The sequence below is a fragment of the Vicugna pacos genome, chromosome 22 (assembly GCF_048564905.1).
Source record: "Vicugna pacos chromosome 22, VicPac4, whole genome shotgun sequence".
NCBI classification, from domain to species: Eukaryota; Metazoa; Chordata; class Mammalia; order Artiodactyla; family Camelidae; genus Vicugna; species Vicugna pacos.
In genome coordinates, this window is record NC_133008.1 from 29,865,268 (window position 1) to 29,891,060 (window position 25,793).

At 51.2% G+C, this 25,793-nt stretch overlaps 1 protein-coding gene across 4 annotated transcripts; it reads right to left on the reverse strand.

Annotated features, from left to right (window-relative positions):
• Positions 1-856: 856 nt before the first annotated feature.
• Positions 857-25,774, reverse strand: CHAF1A (chromatin assembly factor 1 subunit A). Of its 4 annotated transcripts, XM_072947932.1 has the most exons (15): positions 25,484-25,774; positions 22,885-22,935; positions 20,833-21,698; positions 15,486-15,542; positions 13,167-13,396; positions 13,003-13,063; positions 12,567-12,635; positions 10,132-10,358; positions 9,449-9,617; positions 9,229-9,309; positions 8,735-8,827; positions 7,687-7,939; positions 6,608-7,098; positions 1,883-1,979; positions 857-1,342 (listed from the first exon to the last, which is right to left on the reverse strand). In XM_072947932.1, exons 1-15 carry the CDS (start codon positions 25,749-25,751, stop codon positions 1,242-1,244), a joined length of 3,114 nt encoding a protein of 1,037 aa, XP_072804033.1. In that variant the 5' UTR covers positions 25,752-25,774; the 3' UTR covers positions 857-1,241. The 4 variants fall into 4 exon arrangements, with proteins under 4 accessions (XP_072804033.1, XP_072804032.1, XP_072804035.1 ...); XM_072947931.1 differs by lacking the exon at positions 857-1,342 and having other exon boundaries at positions 1,635-1,979; XM_072947934.1 differs by lacking the exons at positions 857-1,342; positions 25,484-25,774 and adding an exon at positions 25,026-25,164 and having other exon boundaries at positions 1,635-1,979.
• Between the last annotated feature and the right edge of the window lie 19 nt (positions 25,775-25,793).

The window sequence follows — 25,793 nt, forward strand, 5'->3', positions numbered from 1 at the left end:
GTGGCTGCACCTTGTCAGGCGGCAACTGAAATGGTTTTAAGCTGACCTGACTGGTGCAGGTAGTCGCGTCACAGATGGAGCCACACGTGCGTCCTGTCCCTGTGCTGGCACCCGGCAGCTGCGCCCAACCTGCAGCAGTTAGTCCTGGGTGGGGCCAGGGTCCTCCCAGCAACTGTGGTGTCTGCAGCCCCACCAGGCCTGGCAGGGGCTTGGCGCCACGCAGTGAGCTCCCCAATGGCGGGGTCGAGCTGCCGTCTCAGCTGTATCCATGGTGCCCCCCTTCTCCCTCGGGAATGTCGACAGCAAATACGACGTGATGGGAAGGGCTAGCAGGACAGGAGTCTAGTTCCCTGTGAACTCTGCCCAAACCCCAGCTGCCCCAGGCCTTCACCACATGCTCGCACACCTCTGCAGGGCATGTCACAGTCCCCGTGTCGGGCTGCTCCGGGGCCTCGCACACCATGCTCAGGTGCTGTGCTGGCGCCACTGTCCTCAGTTTCGATGCTTCCCTGAGGTGTGGCCTTACTCAGAAGTCAGCTCTGGAAGCCGGGTTTCAGCTCATGGAGGTTGGAAATACCCTCTGCTTGCCTACCTGAGGAGCAGGAGGGTTTAACTGGCCTAAGTAAGCACCTGCTGAGAAGCCCTCTGAACTGGGTCAGCGGGAAGGCCGAGTATTTCACAACAAAGAGGTACAAAGCGATGGGACAGAGCTTTTGCAAAGCGTAATGTTTCATACAAACATCACGGGTCCGCGTGTGGGGAAGTGGGGAGCAGATACCCGACGGCACAGAGCACCGGGCAGCGGACACACCGCTCACAGAGGCGACGTATTTGAAAAGACGACAAATGTGCCAGGTCAGGGCTAGACAGTGAGTTTATACACAGCCACGTCAGGTCCGGGCACCACGCCACACCCACGGGCTTCAATTCATTTACAAGCATCTCCTCATGGCACCTGCCAGGGGTCCACAGGGCACGACCAGGCTTTCCCCGTGCAGGCAGGTCATCACATCACAATAATGCTTTATTAAAAGGCAGATTAATATGCAGCTTTTGGGGGAAAATCTTTACAAGTATCAAAAAGAACTAATCAAGCATCCTATATAAAACTTTCCAAACCTCCAGGGAGGTCTGCGAAGCAGGACAAAGTGCTCTTTACACAGGAGTCAGGACTTTCAAGTATCTGAGAGGCGCTGAGAGTACCCTAACCAGTCTACATACATACACGGCCCGTCAGGGGCTCAGGAAGGGCTGAGCGAGCTGGAGGGCACAAGGCTCGCTCTGGTGTCCACTCCCACAGCCCCCCCAGCTCCAGAAGTGGTTCCGCACAGGGCCTGGACCTCTGCAAGGCAAGAGAGGGAGGGGCTTCAGCCACCGCACCTGCTGTGGGAGTGGGCGGGCAGGCCCTGCTTCTCACTAAGGCTTGGGCGGTGTCCACCTCGTGCCTGGGCGCTTTCCCTGGCACCCTTCAGCTGGCTTTGCACCCGACCTCCCAGGAGAGGAAGCCCGTGGCGGAGGCGGGGGAGGCGGGCACCAAGGCCCAGCGGCTTGCTGTGCAGGCCGAGGACAAGGGCCCAGGCTCCCTGCCCCCGGGGAGGCTCGGCTCCCGCCCCTGGAGCCTGCCTCCCGACGCGGCTCATCACTGCTGACATTCAGGACGCTGGTGTCCCACGTGTAGCTTTCAGACCAGGGCAGACGGTCCGGGCCTGGGCTGGAGCCCCGTGCCCACACCGCCACCTGGCCAGCCTGCCCAGCGCCTTCCAGGGCCTCTGAACTCAGTCTTCATTAGTCACAGAAGAAGGCGAGCGGGAGAGTGAAGGTGCCCGGTCTTCCCTCCCCTGCCAACTTGAAGGAAAAGAGGAGGGTTCGGGACCCTTCTCACCCCCAACATCCGAGATGTCCATCAGCACACAGTCTCCTTCCTCTTCTTCCTCCTCTTCCGTGTCCGCCTGGAAGCCATCCAGGTCCCCAGCTTCAACCTGGACAGACAAGGGCACACAGTCCATCAGCAGCAGCCAGGGATGGTGTGATCCCTCCCATCACCTGCTTCTGTACTCCTGACCTCTGCCCATTTTGGCAGCAAAAGTTCAGGAGTCTGGTCAGTTATGACCAAAGGAAGTCTTGGGGAGTCCTCTCACACAAACTAATTGTGTTCAGATTTCTGAAAACTACCCTCATCGTTATTCATCCTATTACAGAAACAATTTGTGAATTGTTTTTGAATTAGAATTCTGGGTTTCTGGTTTGGTTTGAAAGAGAGGTTGATAAAGGCACACACCTTCCCTGGATAATTACTGGGACTAAGAGGCTGGGACATTAGTTGGTCAGTGTTTCCTTCTCTGCCCAACAGCTTAGTCCCCTCTGCCTGATGCTTTGGTGACACTTTCCTTTCACTGATGCTCAGACCAGCTTTGCCTGAGGATGCCATGTGCGCTGCGTGGACAGGGGTCAGGAGGAGTGGGAAGCCTCTACTGAGGGTAGGATTGCCAATGAGATCCTGAGCCTGGGCTTTTACCAGAGGGGACAGAGAGAGGATGGAGAAAGTAACAGGCCTAACTGTAAACATCAACCAGCCACCCGAGCTTCACTCTCTATAAATGAACAAAAGAACCGGCAGAGGAGGCAGAGCTGGGCTTACTTCTAAAGCGAGGCTATTTCTCAAAACACTTGTGAAATTCCTGTCACCCTTGCCTGGAAAAAGGATGACAGCACAACAAGACCCTCTGCCTCGCACACGGGTTCCCCGGCCTGGCTGGCAGACCAGGCTCATGTCCGCAGTCCCCAGTTCTCAGGTAGAAGCACCACACCAGGTCCTCGTGGCTGAGAGCCACGGAGGCAGGAATGGCCCCAGGCAAACAGGGAGCACTGCTGCAGGAAGGATGCTGCAGGCAGTTTCCAACTACTTGTTTCAAAAGAACTGAGCAGCTCTCAACCACCCCAACCTGGGGGTGTTCCTTTGGGTCTAGTGAGCAATGGGACAGATAGGTTCCTGCACAGCCTTCCCCGGCCCCCGGGCCCTCCAGACAGGTGCAAGTGCAGATGGACGAGGATTTCTCTGGGTCCACAAGTTTTTAGAGGAGCCACCATCCACAGCTCCCTGGGCGCACAACATTCTAAAATGAAGAATTCAGGACGACATCCTGAGTCCTGCTGTGCTGAGAGCTGTCAGCAGTCTGCAGGCGCGGCGGAGCTCACCACGCCGCTGTCCTGCAGGTGGAGCGTGCAGAGACAGAAGGGAAGCCTCCGGAGTTGGGAAGACGGTGAACAACCATAAAGAACTGAGACTGGGTAACACCTGGTCTCCTTTTAGGTTCCTTTTTTTTGTTGTTTTTCTTAGATTTTTTTCCCACTTTTTAAACACTTTTTATTGATTTATAGTCATTTTACAATGTTGTATCAAATTCCAGTGTAAAGCACAATTTTTCAGTTATACATGAACATATATATTCATTATCACGTTTTCTTCTCTGTGAGCTACCATAAGATCTTGTGTATATTTCCCTGTGCTGTACAGTATAATCTTGCTTATCTATTCTACAATTTTGAAATCCCGTCTATCTTTTAGGTTCCTTTTGATCACAGAATATTTTTGACTGGAAAGAGCAAATACAGCCTCCCCCCATTTAAAAGTAAAACCAAAGCCGAAGAGTTGAGCCACCTTGGGGCCACACACATACGCTGTGTCAGAACTGGCACATAACCACAGGTGTCACTGGAGCATAGGCCTTGTAGACACAGAAGGTATTATGACTATTTGGGACGTGAAAAGAAAAGTTTAAATTGCCACAAGTTTAGAAAGCCCAAACTAATCTAAAATATTCACATACGTTTATGGTATAGCAACAATTATCCCCAAGGGGGCGGAAGCATCAGTTAGTGGCTTTACCAAAATGCAAGGGGAGGCACCCTGCACGCTCCCGGGCCTCCACCCCTACCTCCAGGAAGCTGTGCCCACGGCTCCCCTTCCCGCGCATGCGGCAGGCCCCACTCAGCGCGCACCCAGAGCTGTCCTCCCACCCGCCCTTCCACACAAGCAGAATTTTGTTGCTGGTGGTGAAGGTCTCACCTCCCCCACCTCCCCAGCAGCTGGGGTGGCTGTGCCAAAAGATACAGATGGAAGCTGCTTCCTTCCTGCTAAATGGGAATCCTCCCCAGGAAGGCCCCGGCCATCCTGGTCCTGCTCCCCGGAGGTGTGGCAGCCGTTCTGCAACCATGAAGACAAAGGCCACAGATAAAGGCAGGAGGCAGTGGGAGGCAGGAAGAGGCTGGCCCCAGATGAGTGTTCACCAGCTCAGGACTTCTGCTTGCTGGAGACAGACCCACACGCATTTAAGGTGACATGGGGGCTGTTACCTGCGGCCTTGCACAGGCCTGGGGGACCAAGTGCTGTCCACCTCGAGTGCTCAGAGGAACGGCAGGGATGACTCCCCACTACCCCAAAGAGCCCGAGCTCAGAGCTTCCCTTCCTGTGATGCATGCAGTGTGCTAGCCCATGCTGTGGTCCTGGCCCCTCCCATGGGACTCCCTGAGAAGGGGCTTTGAAACTAAGAACTTGGCACCCACCCCGAGACTTGCTGAGTCAGACTGGCTGGGGCCAGCGTGCCCGGGGAAGTGAAGGCCCAGGCTGGGGCGCGAGCCACGGGCCGTGTAGCCTTCCGTGAGTCCCTGCCACACTGCGGAGCCTCAAGGCACCGCCTGTGAACAGGGAGAAGTCGCACTAGCACCGCTCACAGCAGTATCGTCAGATGAAACGCCTCTCCCCTGGGGAGGGGCACCCGGTTTATTTGGGAGGATTTTCTCTCTCCTGGAGGCTCAGCAAATAACAAAGCACCCGAGAAAATGCAGGCACCCACGTCGAGTGCCTGGCGTGAGGCATCAGGTGGTAAGGGTTGCGCCGCCCTTTTCCACACAGAGAAACAGGCCTCGAGCCTGTGTGAGGACGCCCCCCGCCAGGAGAGGAAGAGCAGAGGGGGCTCAGGACGCAGCTGCAGCCCTCACACGGAACCTGAGGGAGGCGGGTGGGGGACGAAGCCTGCGAACACTGCTTGGATAAGGAAACAGAATGTGTCTTCCAACCCCAGCTTTTTTAGAACTGGCTGCCCAGCTGGTTTCCCCCAGAGCAGGCGCGCCTGCGCTCCTTCTGGGACAGTCTGGGTAACGGTGGCATCGGCCGGGTGCGATCTGCGGCCTGAGTGCAGCCTGAACACACAGTGGAGCATTCTGGGCTGAGCCCAGGGAGGGAAGTGTTTGTGGGGCTGAGGCCCCGACTCCTAAACAGGTGGGCTCCCCCGAACCAAGCCGTGTCCACACCTCACCCGGACAGGGGCCGGGAGTAACAGAACAGCCGACAGGAACACGTCAGACCGCTGATGGTCCCCATGCTGTGACAGTTTAGGAAGGTTTATGACACATCAAAGACCTCACCAGTAAGTAACATCAGAGAGGCAGGGGCAGGAGTGGGGTGAGGGGCACACGCTGTGGCTCCCCTCTTCCTCCGACAACACCCAGCCTTCAGCAGCAGCTCCTAGAGTGGCGGCTCCCTCCAGGGAGGCCCGAGACAAGAGCCGGAAACCCAGTTCTCACCACACCTCCATCTCATCCTTGTGAAACGGAGTCTTCCAAACCTCTAGCTCTGTGAGATGCCTGCCTAAAGTGAGGGCCCAACGCTCACACAGCAAACCAGGTCTCCAGTGAGAGACATGAGATGAAACACATTTATACCCACATTTCAGTAAGAACCAAACACTGACCATGGCTGCAGTCAGGGCCCCAGGCTGTACCAGGGGGTACAGGCAGCACTGGAGACTTCACTCTGGGGGCGTTTCTCAGGAAGCCCACCGACCTCAAGGTCCCCATAGGGCCGTGGGCTTTCTCCTTTGTGCGCTGTCAGTTTGCAAGTACACGGCTGTTCGCTTTGCGGACCCGTCTCCCATTATATGGTGTTTTGCTCCCCAGTGTGCCTACAAGACCTAGCAGGGGACCTGGTGCAGAGTAAGTGCTTAGAAACTGCGTTAAATGAATGTAAAAACTATCTAACTAACTAAATAAAAGCCACCACATGGAACATTATTCAGTGTAAAAAGAAATGAGCTATCAAGCCATGATAATTAAATGCACATTACCAACTGAAAGAAGCCAATCTGAAAAGGCTACATATTGTGCGATTCCAAGGATAGGACATTCTGGAAAAAGCAGAACTACGGAGGCAGTAAAAGGATTAGTAGTTGCCAGGGCCTGGAGGGAGGGAGAAATAGGCAGATCCTAGGGGATTTCTAAGGCACTGACGTGATTCTGTGAGATACTGTGACAGTGGAGACCTGTCACATGTCTGTCCAAACCCACAAAACGTGCAACACCAGGAGTGAGCCCTGAAGTGGAGTACGGACTCGGGGCGACAGCTCATGAGCTATAACAACGCGCTGCTCTGGGCGGGGTGCCAACAGCAGGAAGGCTGTGCCTTCGGGCATGAGGGAGGGAAGCATACAGGAAATCTCTGTCCTTCCCCTCAGGTCTGGTCGGTTTTGTCGCCTCGGTTTGGCTGTGAATCTAAAACTGCTCTGGAAAGAGTGTGTTACAGATGATGAAGCCGCACAGCTGGGCCACTCACCTGACCGTCGTGCCGGCGCTTCTTCATGAACTGGGTGATGCACATGCTGCCCCCTGATTTCCTCTTGAGCGAGATGGGCATCCCCTGGCCAGGCCCCGTGATGGGGACACTGCCATTGTCCTCCCTGGTGGCCGAGGGCACCGCAGTGACATAGCTCCACTGGCAGGGCACAGGCAGGTGCTCCTGGGCAAAGCTCTTCAGCACCTCCGGGTGGACATACCAGCACATCCTGTAATCGGGCCTCTTCTCGTAAACCGAGTTCTCGGAAATAATCCGCTTGAGCCTGGCCTTGGAGGGGATGGCGGCGTCCTCGCCGGCGGTGGGGGTCTGGGGGCGGGAAGGGCCAGGGCTTGGGGGGCTGGCGGAGCCGCGCTCAGGGCTGCCGGCGTCCTTGCTGAGCAGTCCTCGGCGGCAGCACTCCTGGAACTCCCGGATGATGACCTTGCTCCCGTTCACGTTCCCGTGCAGCAATGGGAGCAGCTGGGCCAAGACTGGCAGGGACAGGGAGACACGGGGCAGCTGTGAGACTCGGGGAGAAGCGGAATGAACACCACACATGGTTCTGCCATCTGCCACCGAGCGGCCTTTCCTTTCCTTCCGGTTTTTCTGACAGCTGACACACGGCACTGTGTAAGCTTAGGGTATGCAGCATAATGATGTGACTTACAAACATCGCGAAGTGACCACCACAGTAGGTTTAGTGCGGGTAGCCTTTTATGGGTAGATTTAAGACAGGTGAACTTGCTCCAGAAGAGATTCTGGAAGCACAAGCCGCACAAGGCGGGATTTGTTCAGATAGACTGTCACGGCCCTCCCGGGCTTTGGGGAGCCAGGGACCGAGGTGTGTGGCCTCGGTCCCGGTGCTGTCTTATGCCAGTCGGTGATGTGGCTGCACTGCTCTTGTATCACAGAAAGGACAGACATGCTCAGAAAGTGGTGGCTTCTGCTATTTTTTAAAGAATTTCTAAATTATCACTCCACTTGACAAAGAAGTCTCCGGCCCCTGGCCTAGGAACTACCTGGGCGTCGGAGCAGCTGGAAGCCTGGCCCCCTCCATCCCGCCCGGAGCTGGCACTCACTCTGCTGGTCCCTCTTCTCTCTCTTAGAGGCCTTGGGCGTCGGCTCCTCCTCAGAGGGGACGGTCTCCAGCAGGCATGCCGTGAACTGCTGCAGCACCTTCAGGTCGGCACCACCGTCCTTGTCGGCCGCCCAGATGCAGCCGATCTTTACGGGCTGGAGCACTCGGAACCTCTTCCCTTTGGCCAGAAACTCGTCCCACTCCTTGGCCTTCAGTTTCTGGCGAACCTTGTGGTTCTCCGGGTCAGCACACTCCTTGCAGGTTAGAGAACAGACACTTGCTCAGGGTCCCCACTCCCCTGCTCCCCAGCACCCGCAGTCCCAGCCTCTGGGCCAGTGAGAGAGAGAGCATGCCGCAGTGGGCAGAGCTATTCACAGAGTCAGGGCCAGTGCAGCTCCCCAGACTGCCCACCACGTCTAGTCATCCCTCTTCTGACCCCTGACGGGTGACAAAACAGGCAGAAAGCATTTTCAGGTTGAATGGTAAGTGGTACTTTCGCCCTTTCAGGGTCTGAAATGCACCCTCTTCTCCGGCCATCACTGGAGAGGCACAGGTATTTTGATAACCTCGCCAGTGATCCTCTGACACTACCCTGGATTCTCTGGTTAACATGTGATCCTGGAGCTGTCAACTCAGCAACCTGAAATCACATGTGTGGCCTCTCCCACCCCAGACCGATGCCACTCGCTAAGACAGCTACCCCGTGGGCATGAGGCATGTCTGCCTCGCTGGCCGGAAAGGTAGAAAGAACCCAGGCCCTTCAAGTCTGACCCTGAGAAAAAATCACCCCCTACTGGTATCGCACCAGTCACCGTTTCTCCGCCACCAAAACACCACAACCCGGCAGGCCTTCTGAGCCCTAGAGATGGCTTCCCCAAAAGTCCCACCACCTGGCAGAGCTGAGAAAGCTGGGGGGTTGGGCTGAGCCTCTGAGGCTGTGAGGAGCGAGGTGCGCGCGGAATCGGCCATGAGGCGGGCTGGGACCTACGTCACCACCCCCAGGTCAGCAGCCAAGCACCAGCCCCAACGCCTCCCCATTCACCTCTCACCTCAGTTACCCCTTCATCCTCAGACAGGTACCCATGGGGCACAAAGAACCCATCGTCCTCATCTTCATCCTCTGCTACGTCATCATCATCATCCTCAAAAAGAGGGAAAAGAAGTGCACGTGATCATAATCCGTGGAAGCCACGTGCGCTTCCTATAAGGCTTTAATCTCTGAAAACCTCAGAAAGAAAACGCAGTCTACCGCTTCAGGTGTAGTGCCTATGGACACCGTGAGGACTGGCCAAGAGCCCAGTAACTAGTCCTGCTGCACCGCGGTCAGCTGGGGGCCCTGGTGAAGCAGGGAGTGGGCCTGCCCCATCCCGAGGGTTCCACTGCCAGACAGGTCAGTGTCACCAAATAAGGTTTTTCAAGAAAAGCTGGAAATGCAGGTGTTAAGAGCCAGCTGGAATTTTCAGCAGGTTAGACAGATGCTGTCTGTGAGGGGTACTGGCCTGGGGCCGCTGCGGTCTTCTGCTCAGAACCTACAAGTGCTCACCCCTTCACTGTGGGAGAGGGACTCTCCTGGCTCCTCCTCTTCCCACTCCTCATCGCTGTCTACCTCGTAGTCAAGGAGGTCCTGAGAAAACAAACACCCAGTGGTCATTGTTGTCTTCAGGGTTGGAAGGGAAAGGCAGAGCGGAAAGGCTGGAACACTTATGGACTCCATAGCACGCTGAGAAGGAAACACAGGAGGGTCAGCCACTGCTCGCGCTTACCCTGTCCTGGGCCCAGGGGTCCTTCGGGTGAATGACTGTCGTCTTCTTGTTCCACGTCCCCCAGTAAGCTGGTCGGTGATTCTCGGAAAACTGCAGGAGCTTCATCCTGCCGAACTTCCTCCTTTCAGGAACACCATCCACTTTGCTGCTCTCCACGATCACCATGTCGCTGAGGAGTGAAACCCCCACTCAGGAACACCCCTTCTGTGGTGCACTCACCCGCCCCCAGAGCAGCAGGCTGGACACTCTACAGAGATGGGCCACCCGTCTCTGCAGCAGTGTCCCTATTCCCAAAGCAAGCTAATATTCATCCCAGGGACACAGTGCAAGAAGGAGGAAGACACCGGACTATCAGGCTGCTGCCCCATAGCAAGTACAGAAGTGGGGCTGAGGAGGACACACACGTGGCAAGAACAAAGGACGCCCTTCCAGGGAGGCTGGCACGAAAGTGAGAGGCCCAGGCAGTGGGACAGGCAGCCCGCACTCAAACGCTGTGGCTTTCAGCAAGGCCACCGCACCTGAGAGACTCTGGAGGTTCATGGAAGCCAGAAGAGAGAGGACTGATGAAGCACGGAGTTCAGGAGGGAAAGGAGTGGCCAAGGCCACAGGACTCAGCAGTGAACCAGAACCCAGGGCTCTCTGACTTCACCAAGAGGCAAACGGCAGTCTCCCTGGGCACTAACCTGTTAAAAAGGTCTGTGTTCCGGTTAGAAACCATGGTGGGTCCAGACCTGAGGGGCCGCCGGCCTTTCAGATCTTTCAGGAAGGAGAATTCGCTGCTCTGCTGCTGGAGGAGGTGGTCTAACCGATCACAGAGGTCTTGGTCAAAGGGCGTCCGACAGCGAGGGGCAAGGACCATGTGCTCTTTAATTTCAAAAGGGGCAAACTTCCCACAGGAACCAGCCAGGGTCTGAAATGGAGAAGGGACGTGATGGTGCACACTCAGCAGCGGCGAGGTGCTGTGAACACTTGGCCAGTGCTTTTAAGAGTCGCCCAGGTTGGCAGGTCAAGGGAGACGCACATAGGCCACACACTGTGTGATGCCATTTACACAGGTTTCTGGAAAAGGCAAAACCACAGGCCCACAGGCTCCATCAGCAGTTGCCGGGGCCGAAAAAGGGGGTGAACAGCAGGGGAGCCGTCTGGGGTGACAGACATGCTGGAAACGCACTCCTGAAAAGGACAGACCTCATTCTGAAAGTACACCCCAGTGAACCTGGATTTTTTGTTTTTTAAAGACCAGACCTGAGAGTCCAGGTGAGGAAACCAAGACCTGGGAGGGTGACCAGCTTACCCAGAGCCACACCATTACAACACATGATGGCTTGACAGAGCTGATCTCACACCAAAGCCTGTCCTGAGCCTGAAGCAGTGCCTGTGTCTAAAGCTCGTCCTTGGTAATCCTTGCATTTGGGGTGCCCTCCCCGGGGCTCCCTCAGCTGCATGAGTGTCCGTGTCAGCGGGCCCCAGGGCTGGTGGCACACGTGGACAACGTGGGGGTCAGGAGGAGTCGACATCTCTGAGGCTGAGCGTAAGGAAGCAAGCCTGTCACCCCAGCAAGAAACAACAGCTGAGGCTGACACCCTTATCGTGTCCGCTCTGCAGGGCCATCCAGGGAACTGTTCAAAATCCCAATGCCTAAGCCAGCCCAACAGATTCTCTGGGATGGAATCCAGGCCCCAGTGAGTTTTCAAGTTTCCTGGTGAGTCCAACATGCAGCCGAGGCCAAGGACCAGCAGACTGTTCTCTTCACTAATAGGTGCTGGGAAGATCAAGTATCCACTTGGGAAACAGGGCCATGGGCATAAAGAATTCTAGCTAAGCCAAGGAACTAAACATAAAAAACAAGGCTTAAGCTAAAAAAAAAAAAACCTGAAAAAAAAAAACAACTAGAAAACGTCTATGACCGTGATAGAATATATATAGCCTTATAGGCTTTCTACTAAAAACCCATTGCCATAAAAAATTAAAAATGTTCACATTAAAATGAAAAATTTCTGTATGAGAAGATACCATAAACAAGTCAAAAGGCACAGAACGGGCTGAGAGAAAGTCCGTGCAGTGTAGCCCCAAGAATGAAAATCCAGACTACGTAAAGAACTGGAGATTGGGGGGGAAAGCCACAACTGCAGAAACATGGGTAAGAAATAGGAACCTGGAAGTTATAGAAGAAATAAGATGGCAGACACAGAGGAGAAGATGTTCAACTGCACTGGGAATCAGGAAAAACGTAAAGTGAAGCAAAGATACGTTTTTTTCACCTGTCAGGTCAGAACAATTACTAGAAAACTCGTCACAGCCGGTGCTGGGAGGGCACCTGGACAGTAACAAATACAACCTCAAGAATGTGCGTCCCTAGACCAGCAGCAAGCCCATGTCCGGGTGGCCGTCCTACAGCAGGTGCAAGTGCAGAGAGGCACTGGTAACATCCACGCACTACTGGAGAGGGGATCAAGACAGGAAGGGGGTGTAAGCCGCAAGGCCACCCACACCCGGACACGCTGTGTGGCAACAAGAAAGAATGAAGAAGGGCCACCGTGGCAAGAATCCAAAATACAGCTAAGTGAACAGAGTGGTAACACAGTAACTTCTTAGTTTGTCATGTGCACAAATACACAAGTACACCAAGGGATGTAAATGCCCAGAAGAAGATCTGGAAGGACACCCTTGCGTTGGAGATGAGTTACCTCTGGAGCAAGGAGAGGAAGGGGACGGAGGTCTGGGTGCTCCATCAGCAGAGGCTGGTTAGACGCTGACTGGGTGGCAGACGGGGAGGCAGAATTCTGTGCTGGATCCTACATGGTTGTTCCACGCCTGGTCTCCTATCTGAGCAGAAACTCCTCACTCACACCTTTCCACACAGCTCCCAGCACAAAACTGCTCATGAAGCAACGTCTACACACTTGGAAGTTTTCGCACATGTGCCACTTTTTGCGTCTTTGGGACGTGGTGAGTGACAATGAGCCTCCAGATGCGACCAGAGATCAAAGCTCCCTGGGCAAGCGGAGGTCCCTCTGGATGAAAGGAGAGCCAGCAGTTCAAAGATATCCTTTTATTTTTTCAAAAGGAAGAGCCCGACAGAGACCACGAGTAAAGCCAGAGGAAGCCAGCTGCTCACCTTGGGGGCCTGTGGAGTCTTTGGTTTCTGAAAGAACCTCGTGATTTCAGCCTTCTCTGCTTTAATGCGCTGCAATTTAAGAGAAGAGGATGAGGAAGAATGAAGAGAAACATGCAAAACACGTAAAAGCCTCTAGAACTGAACCCTAAACATTTTTAAGTTGAAAGTATCATTTTGATGTTAGCTCTCAAAACCCATCAGCCCACAAGCAGGTACCAGGCAACCTCAAAGGGTCAGGGCCACTCTTGTGGGCAGAGGGCCCGGGACGTCCAGCAGCAGGCACATGACAGGCCAACAAGAGAACGGGCCTACTTACACGTGTCAGTCCCTGGGGGCCTTGGCTTCCCACCACCCAGGGAACCAACGCTGAGCAATCCGGCAAAACCCCCGCTGCTCAAGCACATGGGAACGCGCACGTTTTGGAAGAATATTCTACCTTTTCTTCCTCTCGCAACCGTTTCTCCTCTTCTTTCTTCCGCTTCTCCTCCAGCTTAGCCCTGTGAACGTGAAACTCAGTTCCAGCCGCCCCACACGGGCGCCGCGTGGAGGCGCAGGGGGGACCCAGGGGTGCCCCAGGGGACGGGGGGCAGGGGCACGCACTCCAGGGCCTCCTGGCGCTCCTTGCGCCGCGCCTCCTTGCGCCGTTGCTTCTCCGCCTTCTCCTTCTCGTCCTTCTCCCGCTTCTCCCGCCGCTCCCTCTCCTTCAGCTCCTTCTCTTCCTCCTTCTTCTTCCTGGCTTCCTCCTTGGCCCGCTTGGCCTCCTCCCTCAGCTTCTCCTTCTCCTCCTTCTCGGCCCGGAGCTTCAGCTGCTTGCCCAGGCGCTCCTTGTCCTGCACAGAGACCAGCCACAGCTCAGCCTGGCAGCCGCCCCGAGGATAGCCACACTAAACAGCAGGGGGAGCACTAGGGAGCCAGCCCCGGGAGAGGCCTGCGGCCACTGTCCTCACAGCAGTGAGCTTTCAGTCCATTACACTTCATTCTGTTGTGAGAAGGGTGATGAGAATTAGCCGACACCACAGGGCCTTCCTTTAAGACACCATCTTCACATAGGATGAGGGTCATTTTTTATTGAACTAAAAAAGATTAAATAAGTACCTCTGGGCCACTTACGCAGAGTACCCGCTGTGAGGTCTGAACGGCACTTAATTTATCAGAATACCTTGGCAAAATGAAGACACAAAAACACCCACAGGTTTTGCCTACCTTCAAAACAAAAACAATTTCCTTCCTGTCCCCCCAAAACTATACCAGACAATAGGGTTTATTTTACTTCTCTTGAAATGAGAGAGTGGAATCAGGCAAGGATGGGGAATCTGATGAGTAAATCTTAACACTGGGGAAACAAATGAGAACACATAGAGAATAAAAGCAAAAAAAAATTCTTTTCATCTTTAAAACCATTTCTCAAAAACAAAACAAAGACTTCTCAGAATCTGAAAAGAAGATCAAATGTTAGGAAGGGCCAGGAGTGATCTCTATGACTACCTACAGTAGTGCTGTTTCACCACCAGGAGGAGGAAACTGCCAGTTTCTTTGATAGTCTTTAAAATGGGAACATCTCATTTTATCACATCCACAGAATTCATATGTGGCCCAGGGCACTGACTTATTAGAATTCACATTGAACAAGTGTCACCTCCAGGATGGAAGGGCGTCATCTTCCAACACAGCACCGGGTGAGTTTCAAGGACTGACATCATCAATGATGGCTTCCCACCTGGCAGGAGCCTCACAGCTCAGCTTTCGGTCTGGGCCTGTGATTATGCTCTTGTCCCTGGAGAATATCCTGCTCTTTAGCTTGATCAACCTCTGGTCCCTTTCACAAAAGCCATGAGGCATGTGGTTGGAGATCTGCAGACGTCCTTGCCAAGTACCCTCCGCACTTGACACGTGGGGTCCTTGGAGAAGGGGCTGGTCTGATAGAGTAACTTGAGTAACGAGACCAGCACTGCGAGCGCAGGGCAGGGAGGAGTCTCCCCACTGCTAACTAAGAGGACAAAAGGCTTCTGGAATCATGTGTAAATCAGAACTTTTTAGCCACATCCGAGCCCCTCCTTACCCCTTGCCCTGCAGATGCCTATCTCTGAAATTCCAATGAAGAGTGAGATAAACTCTAAAAGAGCCATCAAAATACCAAAACGCACAAAAATCAAACGCAGCCATAAGGCAGACAGCACTGGAAGCACCTGGTGAATACTCAGCCAACTGTCACAGGCACCCCTTCCATGAGCTGGCGAGGGAGAAGTCCATGGCCTTCTCTGCTCTTCACCCAGTAAGAAAGAAGGCCCCTGCATTGCTGTGTGTGAAGTTTGGTGACCCCCCTCCAGAGACCAGAATCGAAGACTCAGCAGGGAACCACTAAACACTAATCTACCATCTGGCGTAGGGAACACCGAAAAGCACAGCACCTGGGAAGGAACTGAACTTCAAACTGTGTGCAGGAGCCTGGGGTGCAGGGAGACGGATGGGGTTCTTTCTAAGGCAATTTTTTGTTTGTTTGGGGAGAGGAGGAGGTAATTAGGTTTATTCATTTATTTATTTACTTACTTAATGAGGGACTGGGCATTGAACCTAGGGCCTCATGCATGCTAAGCACACGCTCTACCACTGAGCTCCACCCTCCCCGCCCTTTTTAAGGAAGTTTTAAACTACAATAGGATGCCCAGCTATTAAGACAGTACTCACTGTAATAAAAGCTTAGAAAACACTACACGCAAAACCTTAGGATTTAGCAAAGCTAAAAATGATGCAATCCACAAGCACGAGGCCCAGTTATGTAAAATGAAGCAAGACGCAAAATGATGCTCAGGACAAGCAAGGGAAAGTGAAAACTGGGCCAAAGAAGGGCAAAGGCTTTGCTTCCTATGTACCGCCAAAAGCACAGCAGGGGAACTTTCTATTTTAGGGGAAATGTCTTACTCTTTGCAATCTCATCTTGTTCTTCTCTGCAGAGTCTTTGACCAATTTCTTACTTATCTGAAAGGAAAGACATTTATCTGTAAATATGGGTTGTTTCAATCACTTTAACACATTTAAATACCGCATAGTCCTTGGGGAGGGGAAGGAGGAAACAGTGACCCACGCTGTTAAGATCTTTGCAATGTAAGAACAGTGAAAACCTTTCCAGGTGACCAGTTTCCACTGAACAGAACCAAAACATCTTAGGTGGGTCATAATCTCCAATGAATGTGCACTTGTGTGCATCTGGGGATAAAAGGAGAGACCAGAAGGCAGATGATAAAAATGAAGGAGGCCTAGCTGGAAAGCAGAAGCCACAGCCAGCAGCCTTGGTGTCAGGGAGACGACACAGTGGTAGTTCTGTAGCCAACTGAAGGACTCGCCCTGTCTGAAGAGGATGGGGTCTTACTGCTGCCTCTTCCGATTTTCCCAGGAGGCTGACAGTGGGAATTTTCTGTGAATTCTGTAAGCACAGGCACACCTTGCTTTATTGTGCTTCCCAGACACTTTTATTTCCCCCCCCACAAACTAAAGGTCTGTGGCCACAATGCGTCAGGAAGGTCTATTGGCGCCATTTTCCCAACAGCATTTGCTCCCTGTGTGTCTCTGTGTCACATTTTATTCTCACGGTATTTCAAACTTTTTCATCATTATTCATTTGTTGCAGTGATCTGTGGTCAGCGATCTTTGATGTTACTATCGCAAAGATTATAGTTTGTGGAAGGCTCAGACAACAGCGTTTTTTTTCTTTTTGGTAATAAAGTATTTGTAAATTACTTTATTTGTAAATTACAGGGTATGTCCTTTTTTTTCTGACATAACACTTTATAGACGACAGTACAGCATAAACATAACTTTTATATGCACTGGGAAACCAACAAATCGCCTGACTGCAATATTTGCATCATTGTGGGGTCTGGAACCTAACCCGCACTATCTCGGCAGTCTGCCTGTAATGTCTAAAGATCACCACCGTGTGAATCAAGAAAAGACATGTTTACAGGCTGGATTCCCATCGGTCACCAATTTGTACTCCCTGCCCAGCACAGCTCTGCTTTTTAGAACACAGAGTGAATGCCCAGAAGAAAAGGTCAGCTTGCCAGAGGCGGCGATCTGCTCTAGAACCCTACATCCTGGAGCACAGCAGTCTCTATCACCTCTGCAAAATGGATTGAGTGTGAGCTGCAAGGACTGACTGAGATGCACAGCTGGACTCACTCGCCATGCTGGCCAGATGGTCTCAGGTAGGAACACGAACGAGGAGTCCAGACTCCAGGCCTAAGCTATCTCCAGAGCAGGAATCCTAGTAACCAAAGCACTCGCTGGAAGAGCAATGGGGAGAATTCAGGCCGGAAAGACATACATATCGAGGCTCATTGTAGACTTGGGGAAGCAGTCAAAAGATGAGACAAGCTGAGCTGAAAAACCAAAAGCCCATTTCTTTTGAAATGGTCTGACATTCCATCAAAACTATGTAAAAACAGTGATTTCTCTACTGGGAAAGACTCAGACCTGACTAAGACTTCCTACTGAAAAAAACTCACAGATTAAGACATCCTTCTTACCTGCGATGCCCTGAGTTCTTTCTGAACTAAGCCTTCCCTCAAGAGAGGGCCAAGCACAGCCACACATTTCACAGGCATGAAAGCCATATGACTGGCAGAACACGCAGCCCCGTCTCACCGGGCAGGCGTGACAGAAACACCAGTTACCAGCGCAGTCTCACCAAGAGCTTCGAAGGAAGTATCTGCCTCTCCAGAATCCACTCTGCCAACCAACTTGGACTTCACCCCCACAATAAAGGATTTAATGGCAGGAGTCTAAGTTGCTATGTCTATGTCATTGTCCTTTGTGTTCAAAGATGATAGCACCAAATGTGACTGCCAGACCGCGATATGAGAATATTTGGGGACGAAAACACATTTGTTTAGTCTTGCCCATACTTGCTGAATTTCAGCTGCAGAATCAGTGCCTTTTATAATGCTTCCCCTCTGCTGTGAGTCCAGGAGCAATGGAGGTAACATGACCACCAGAAGCTGCCTTAATGATATCCAACAACCAGAGCAATTATGATTTAAAACCAGTATCTCTCTTGCTTTACTAGACATCTAGATGGAACTTACTGAATGGATATTTTATCTTCTTGACACATGGCCCAAGTATTTATAGAACTCTCTCAAAATATGGGCCACAGTTGACCTATCTGGAACTTGGCCACCAAAAACAAGATTCAGGATCCCAGAATAAAGCTGAAACACACACACATCAACCATTCCAAAGAGTCAAGGCAGATATGACTATGTCTGTGCAATAAAATTCCTGCACTTTATTCAGAAGAATCCTAGAGCCCACTCACTCTGATGTGACACGTAAGGAGATCTAATTTCTAAGCCCAGAGCAAGTAAGTCTCAGCAGCTGAGGTGAGGAGAGGTGGCTGAGGACAGGCCCAGCCATACGGGGACTGCAAGCAGCCGAACCCACACGCCCATTCCTGTGAGCCTGCAGTTCTGCTTAACAGCAGCCCAAGGAAGCTCATGGCAACTACTGTCTGTCAAGACCGAGAATTAGCAACAAGAGAAATATCCATCCATCCAGTAAGAATGGCTGTGCAAACTGCAGTACATCCACACCATCGCACCATCAGCACGTGATACAGCAGTTAAAAGAGACAGATATTCCCATCCCAATGTGAAACATAGCTAAGACACCCTGGAATGAAAGAGAAACATGTTTACGGTATCATGGCTCATGTAAGGAAACAAAATGATACTGTGTATTCCCAGGGATTGCTCACACAAGCACCAGAGGACTATGACTGACAACAGTGGCCGCCTAGGAGACAGAAAAAAGCCAGAGGGAGCTGCAATGTTTCAGTGATTTTTCTTTTAACACGAAGAATTTAGTACTCGTATAATTTAAATTATCTGGGAAAATTCCAGCAATCCGGGCTCATGTGTACAAAGGTGAGGCATAGATTCCAGTCACACCACTAACCACACAGCCCTTTATGGAACAATAATCTTGAGTCATCAACAATGTAGGCTAAATTACACATTTAACTGCAAGCAAACTGGAGAAATGGTTCTAGCCTAGGTGGTAAAAAGTTCTGATGCTAAGCACCAACAGAAGAGAGCCCTGAATTATCTTAAAAAGGTATTCCTAAATTGTTTTTCAAAGTGAGACTCTCTAGATACCTGAGAGTACTCCAAACAAAACAAAACAAAACAAAATAAAGCTCTCTCGGGGGATGCTGTCCTGCACTCCCTGGGATGAGACAGTAGGACCCGCATCACACCCAGTTCCCCTAGAAAAAGCACACACTGGGGACCAGTAAATGCTTGGGGGCTTGATTTCTCAGTACCTGGTCCAGGACTAACTGAGCCCAACAAAAACCAAATCTATGCCATGGTTAAGAGGAAACAATCTGTGAGCTTTCAACAAGTTTCTGCCTACAATCTGGAGAGGAGGAGGAGGTGGAGAGGGAGGAAGGAAAAACAGAAGTGCTCTCTACAGTAACGGGGTCAGGAAAAAGGGGCACACGGCAGGGAAAGGTGCTACAGTTAGGTACCAACCACATGGCAGGGAAACGTGTCAGAGTTAGGTATTAACCAACCAGGAAATCCAGCACTCCTGAAAGGTAAACAGATAAACTAGAAAGCTGAGTGTGTGATGCTGGAGGCTGCTGTCTCAGGCTGTCTGGCCATCACAGCGCCCGCAGGTTCCCGGTCATCCCTTGATTTCGCCGTCACACTTGCGGTTTTGCCCAGTGTCAGGGGCTCTACCTCCAGCCGGTGGGTGATTGGGGCACTTTTCTGCCAAAGGCCCAGGGCGGGACCTTTGCCACCTGCAGTGTGAATTATTTGCAAAGCTGTGTGATAACACTGTCTTCTAGAACATCTCAAAACTCCAAGTCTGCATTCAGAGTAAGACCTAGCATCTCAGAGGCAGGACTTCCTAAACCAAGCACTCTTGGTTCACGTGCTCAGCTGCTTTATGGCCATTTGGGCCAGTGGACAAGAAGGAAAACTGTTCTGTGTCAAGGCCCAAGTATGCAGCTTCCCAATCCCCAGGCTTGTCTATGGACAGAAAAACAAAATTAAAAAAGGAAGTTGTTAAGAAGAATGGAAAAGGTGTACATGTCCTGATGTCCAGGCTCACTGGCTGTAACAAGTCACATGACAAAGCGGTTCTGCAAAACACAAGCAGCCGCCTGGAAGGACCTGGAGCAATGGTTGGACACAACAGAATGAAACGACTGACAGCGAAACTCAGTCTTGGATTTTGAGTCTGACTAATGGCTCGGATGGAAGTTTAAAAAATGAGCGTCTCAGTCAGCCGTATTTAGAAACTTAGAAGAAAAAATGATGACCCCACTCGTGACTGATACTTTGTGAACTAAAGAGGAAGCCATTTTTTCCATTCTCCAATCTCCTCAGGGGGTAAAAGACAAGAAATGTAATCATCTAGAAAAATAATTCACCCCTTAGAGATTAAATTTCAGAAAGCAATCACGGTTGGTTGGTTACGGTCAAATTAAGCAGGTACAGTAGAAAATGAACCACCCACCCCAGGATCCAATCTTCTATGAAAACCTGATATGGAAAAACACAAGTGCTACAAAATCAAAGAACACTTTTAAACACAATTTGGGATCCTTGACTAATTTTAACAGCTCTACCCACAGGACCTTAGGGACAGGTGAGAACAGAGACATCTGCCATTGTGCTGATGGGAAACCAGTGACAGAAACAGGGGTCCTTAAAAATGGTGCTAGGTCTCTCCTTCTGATTGCTCTGGGTGAGGTTTTCAAGGCGGGTGGCCATGCTGACAAGAGCCAACCCTACAGAATTCCCCATTTGATTCTCCCTGCTGTCTTGGGCTCTCTTTACCAAAGCTTATGGACTGTTTACCAGCAATAGCCCTACGAGTCTCTGTGGGAACCAGAGGAGTGCAGGGAGCTGAAGCCAAAGGCTGACGTGACAGTCAGTTGCCTGCTTACATCTGTTAGTCACTAACGTGGCTAAGGTGACCAGTACCATCAATTAGGTGTGAACAAGGCGACCAGGACGGCACCAACACAACAGTAACTAACCAAACTACCAGCACATCGCAGGGTACACGGAACTGAACGCTTCCAACGGCTTTTGAAATCAGAAAGAATTCTGTACCAGAAGTCACAGGATCTGGTCTGTGGCCCCAGTCACTTGGCCACTGGCTATCTGGGTGACACAGTATCCGAGTTAAGAGTGAGGGGCCGGACCCAGAAACCTCTGGATTCCATCAGCACTGGTTTGTAGGAGATACTCACTCTGTGGGCTGCTGTGGAGGTGGGGAAGGGGCTCGGGCTGTTGCGCTGCTTTGCGGGAGCAGACTGCCCCTCGGGTGAGCTGGTAGGAGAGGAGGAGCTCAGGGATGAATGGCTCAGGACAGAGTCCTCTTCAGGGCTGGACCCCAGCGTCTCGCTCTCGGAGGGCATGCCCTGGCCCAAAGGGGTGGTGGGAGGAGACCTGGCTCGGGGTCTGGTGGCCAGGATATCCTGCAGGACAACCACAGGCACCTTCCCTTTGAACAAGATGCCCCTGGCTTCGCTCCACCTGTCCTGGTCCTGCCCGGAGCACGTTCTCAGGCCGCCTCTCAGCTCAGGGCAGCTTTGGGGCGAGCCCTTCTGCTCCAGTCCACTCCTCTCTGCACTCCCTGACTCAGCACCTCTCTCCTCCATTTTGCATGGAATGTCTGAAAGGGCCTCTTCGGGAAACGCCAGCTTGTCCTTCTGACTGGCCTTCAGCAGCCCCCTCTCACCTCCAGCTTCTTCTGTGACCCCATTTACATTCTTCTGAGAGAGAGAGGCAGCAGAATTTGGTTTATTGTGGCCCATGTTGCTGTCGGTTAGGTCACTCAAGTCCTCCATCAAATCGATCATGACCATGTTCTGGCTGATATCGTTTTCGACTTGACTTCTTAAAAAGTTATCTAAGGGACCCTTCCCATTGACAAGTTTTGGCCTAAAATCTATGTCGGAACCCATATGACAGCTGTTCTCCAAGTGGTCCAAAGAGGTTTCTAAGTCGGGGTCTTGACTCTGCACAGAGGTGCTCTGAGAGCCCCTCGTGTCCTCCAACCCGTCGTCAGTCTTCTCCTTTGGGACAAGACTCAGGCGTTTGAATGGCAGACGCGCTAAAACAAGAAGAGAAGGAGGCCACCTTTTTAGTGCGTGTGATCAATATTCTCATACTCCATATGCTCACAAGCGACCAACCTTGCTGTGCCTGGGGGTGGGGGGGATTTCTCAAGTTTAAAAAGGGGTTATCTTTTCATTATGTAGTTTCCCAACATCCTAACTAAAGGCAAAAGCAAAAAACCTGACAAGCTTTTATAGCAGGGATACTGACAGAATTTTGAAAGAGACGTTTTCTGATCTGTTCAAATTCCAAAGTTACTTATTATGGGTGGAAATCCCATTTGAAGATAAGTGCCTCTCGTTCTTAAAAGCAAAAGAGATCCATTTGCAGAAAGATTTCTCTCTGCCCCTAGCATCCCAGGCTTTCAGCATTTCTTGCCAATGAAACAACTACCCTCCCATTGCATGCCAGCCTTCTGGCTGGTTCGAAGAGATACATGGCAACACCTCAGGAGTGTGAGGAAGTTCAGATGGGTGTCTTCCCAAGGAGCCCACATTTCCTCAAATGCCAAAACATCTCATTAACTACTTTATAATGTAAGACCAAACAAACCTGTTCTTCAGCAGTTTATAAAACAATCATGCCCTCAGAGTCTAGTTTGCCCCTAACCCTTTAACCTCGGAAGAGCGTTGCCACCACCATCAAACTTGATATTAGTTGTCACAGAAGGCAGGCTGCTACAGGCTAATGAGATAACCAAGCTTTAAAAACCAGAAACCATCCTTTTTTATATAATCCAACCACTAATCTGGCCTACATGAAAGGATTTGGAGACATTCGTGCAAAAAGTGGTTCAACCAGGAGCAGCTGTGCCTGCCAGGGGGTATCCGGCAATGTCTGGAGACATTACCGGTTGTCACAAACTTGGGGAGAAGGCTTGGAATGCTGTTAAACTCTCTACAATATACAGGATAGCAACGCTCCCCCATGACAAAAAATGACAAAATCAATAGTGCTGAAGTAGAGAAACCCAGCTGTACAGGCAGAACCTCTGGATTTGATCTTGGGGACAGCAGTGTAATGAAATGGGTTTCCTAGTTTCCAGTTTTAAGGTGCAATTGTTTTCTCCCCTCTAACCCCTTGATGCGTCTGCTGAGGACCCCAAAAGATGGCCTCTGCCCAAGGGGAATTAAAAATATAATTGAGGAGACAAAATATTTAATCCATTCCCAGAAAGTTACCTTGTATTAACTTCTTGACTGGAAAAGCTGGTCTGTCTTTGCAATCCATGGCTGTGAATAAGTGTCAAAGGATAAGTTATTAAATGTTGGAAATAATGAAGCAGCAAATACATATGCAGTACCTGTTATGTACACAGTGCTTGTACAGTGTACAGTGTACACAGTGATTTTGCGCCGCCTGCCTCCACCGCCCCCAGGAACATTTGGCGACATCTAAGGACACTTTTGGTTGTCATGACTGGAGAGAGGATGCCACTGGCATCGACTCGGTAGGCGACAGGGATACTGTTAAATATTCTGCAAAGCACAGAACAGCCCCCCCCCAACAGATTATCTGGCCCCAAATGTTAATAGGTTGAGAAATTCTGCCCTGGACACTGTCACATCTTCACTCTTTTATTTTCCTTGAGCACTTATCACTCTGAGACCTTTGTGTTTCTATCTCCCTACAATAGAACGCCAGCACTCTGACAACAAGATTTATTCCACACTGTACCTGTCCCACCAGCCCAGGGTCTGGCACATAGTGGGAAATCAATGAACACAGTAACAGGAACAATGAAAAGGGAACTGAGTAAAAGTAGAGATGAGAGAAAACACTGTATCACTGATTTCAACATGAATATGACCCCAAAACAACCTCCTCCAATCCAATCACTCCCCCATCAACAAAGCTGTAAAATTAGAATAGAACTTACTTCCTTTTAAAATATAGTTTATAAAGATAATACAACTTAAAAGCATTTTGAGTTTGCCAGGCTAGAGCTGAAGTGCTATCAAGAAATGGTAAGGGAGAATGTTTTCCTATACACACACACAGACACACACATACACACAATCTCAAAAAAAGCACCTAACAATATCAAAGCTGATGCAGAAATGATAAATAGAATCAAATCTTTAGATAGGTATCTTCAAATGGCTAAAATAAATTTAGAAGCTGACATCTAGATCTGGCTTGGAAAAATCTAGTTTAGTTATTTTGGCCAATCTACATTTTAAAAAAAGATATATATATATATATATATATATATATATATATATATATATATATATATATATATATGGGGGGGGGTATTAGTAAACAGCAGATCACGGCTTTATAAAAATCCCAGCTTTCCATAGATGAACATGCCCTCCCCCCTTTCAAGCTTGGAATATAAGAAAGGTATCCAGAAGACTCACATTTCCTTTCTGTCCATTTCAAGGTAATATTCTCAAGTTCTCAGTTACTAAAAACATGGATTTTTCTTCCCTCAACTGAGGGATATATAACCTTTAGCCACTTAAATTTATTTTTAGGACAACGACAAGGATTTACAGGCATGGCCCTGAGTCACCAGCTTTGATGCAATAGAACCGAAGATGGATCAGAAGTGACCTGGGCCCAGAAGCAACCTCAGGTCTACAGAAAAAAGGATCCCATCCAGGGATCCACACTGCTCAAAGGTACACATACAAACTTACCAGTGCTCTTTATTCTGAGATTATATCCCTCATAATTTTATTTGGCATTAAAACATCCTTCCCTTTTATGGTCGCAGCAAATGGTGCTTTTTAAATTTTTTTTAATTGAACATCTTTACTGGGTCAAATGATTGTCCACAACAATCAGTCCCAACTTTATTTATATGAATTCTGTGTCTCTTTAAAATCCCACAGTCTGGAAACAATTAGCACAGTGGTTTTCAACTAGGGGGCCCCTTGGGAATGCTTTGGATACATTTTTGGTTGTCACAACTGGGAAGGGGGGGTTGCTACTGAAATCTAATGGCTGGAGGCCACGGATGCTGCTGGACACCCTACAGTGCACAGGATGGCCCCAAATGTGAATAATGCTGAGGCTGAGAAGCCTTGGACTAGACTAGTTGATGTTCCTGCCAACACTTAATTCATTCAACCAATCCATATTTATTGGGCACCTACTACATGCCAAGCATTGCGCCAAGTGCTGGAGGTAAAATGGGAGTCAAGCAAGAGAGACAAGCAGTCTGGTCTTCCTTGGTTCACCACTCCAAGTTCTGGGGGCCTGCCAGGCACCAGAAAGCCCCCTCCCAAGACACAGGAAGGAAAGACAAGTCCTCACCATGCATATCCGGCAGCATCAAGAACCCGGGACCCCTACCATCTGGGCCTCTTACCTGGGCTTGTGCAGACCCGCCGACGCAGCTGTTAGGGTCCTTGAGCCCGTGTGACCCCCGACCTCAGGTTCCCCACCAGGCCCTAAAGCCGCTGCAGGGTCCAACTTGTTCAGGGGACACAAACACACTTAGTAACCTGCAAAGCCGGCCCTTTCACCACACTGGATCTCAATTTCCTCTCCCGGCCACAATGACCCGTCACCACAGAGGGCTCTAGAAGGACGAACTGACGCAAAAGCGCCGGGGAAAAAATGGTCGCGGCCGCAACAATAACGTCAAGGAGGGCGCCCTACGGGTCGCAAGGCCCTGTCTCGGGATTGTAACGGCCCGCGAACCGAACGCCAGGTGCCGAGCAGCGGGGCTGGAGCCGGGAGGCCCGTCCACCCACAACTGCTGCCTCGGTGCGCACAGGCCGCGCGCCGCGCCCCGCCTTCCCCTCCGCGCGGGCCAGAACCGACCTGTGGCCGCTGCTCGGGCGCCCCGCGCCCCGCACTCCGGCTCTTCCAACATTGCCCCGGCGGCGTCTCGAGCTTCCCTCAGGCGGCGGAGGCGCCGGCTCCGCTCCGGCAGCCGGTGCTGCTCGCCCTCCCGCCCGCGCCGCTGCTGCCGCGGCCGCCGCGCTCGTATTTGGCGGGAACCGCGGAGACCCCCGCGGCCCACGCGTCGATTGGGTGAGGCCGCATCACGTGACGGCCCTCTTCGGGAAGAAGGGAGCGCCGGGAGCATCCTCGCGAGAGCCGAGGCTTCCATTCCTCCCATACCTCCCTT

Excerpts from the sequence above, each read along its gene's own strand:
- CHAF1A (XM_072947931.1), bottom strand. The coding sequence starts at position 25,751 with ATGCTCCCGGCGCTCCCTTCTTCCCGAAGAGGGCCGTCACGTGATGCG. Across the intron at positions 15,543-20,832 it reads CCTCCACAGCAGCCCACAGA|ATAAGTAAGAAATTGGTCAA; the intron begins GTGAGTATCTCC and ends CTTTCCTTTCAG. Across the intron at positions 1,980-6,607 it reads AGCGCCGGCACGACGGTCAG|GTTGAAGCTGGGGACCTGGA; the intron begins GTGAGTGGCCCA and ends TTGTCTGTCCAG.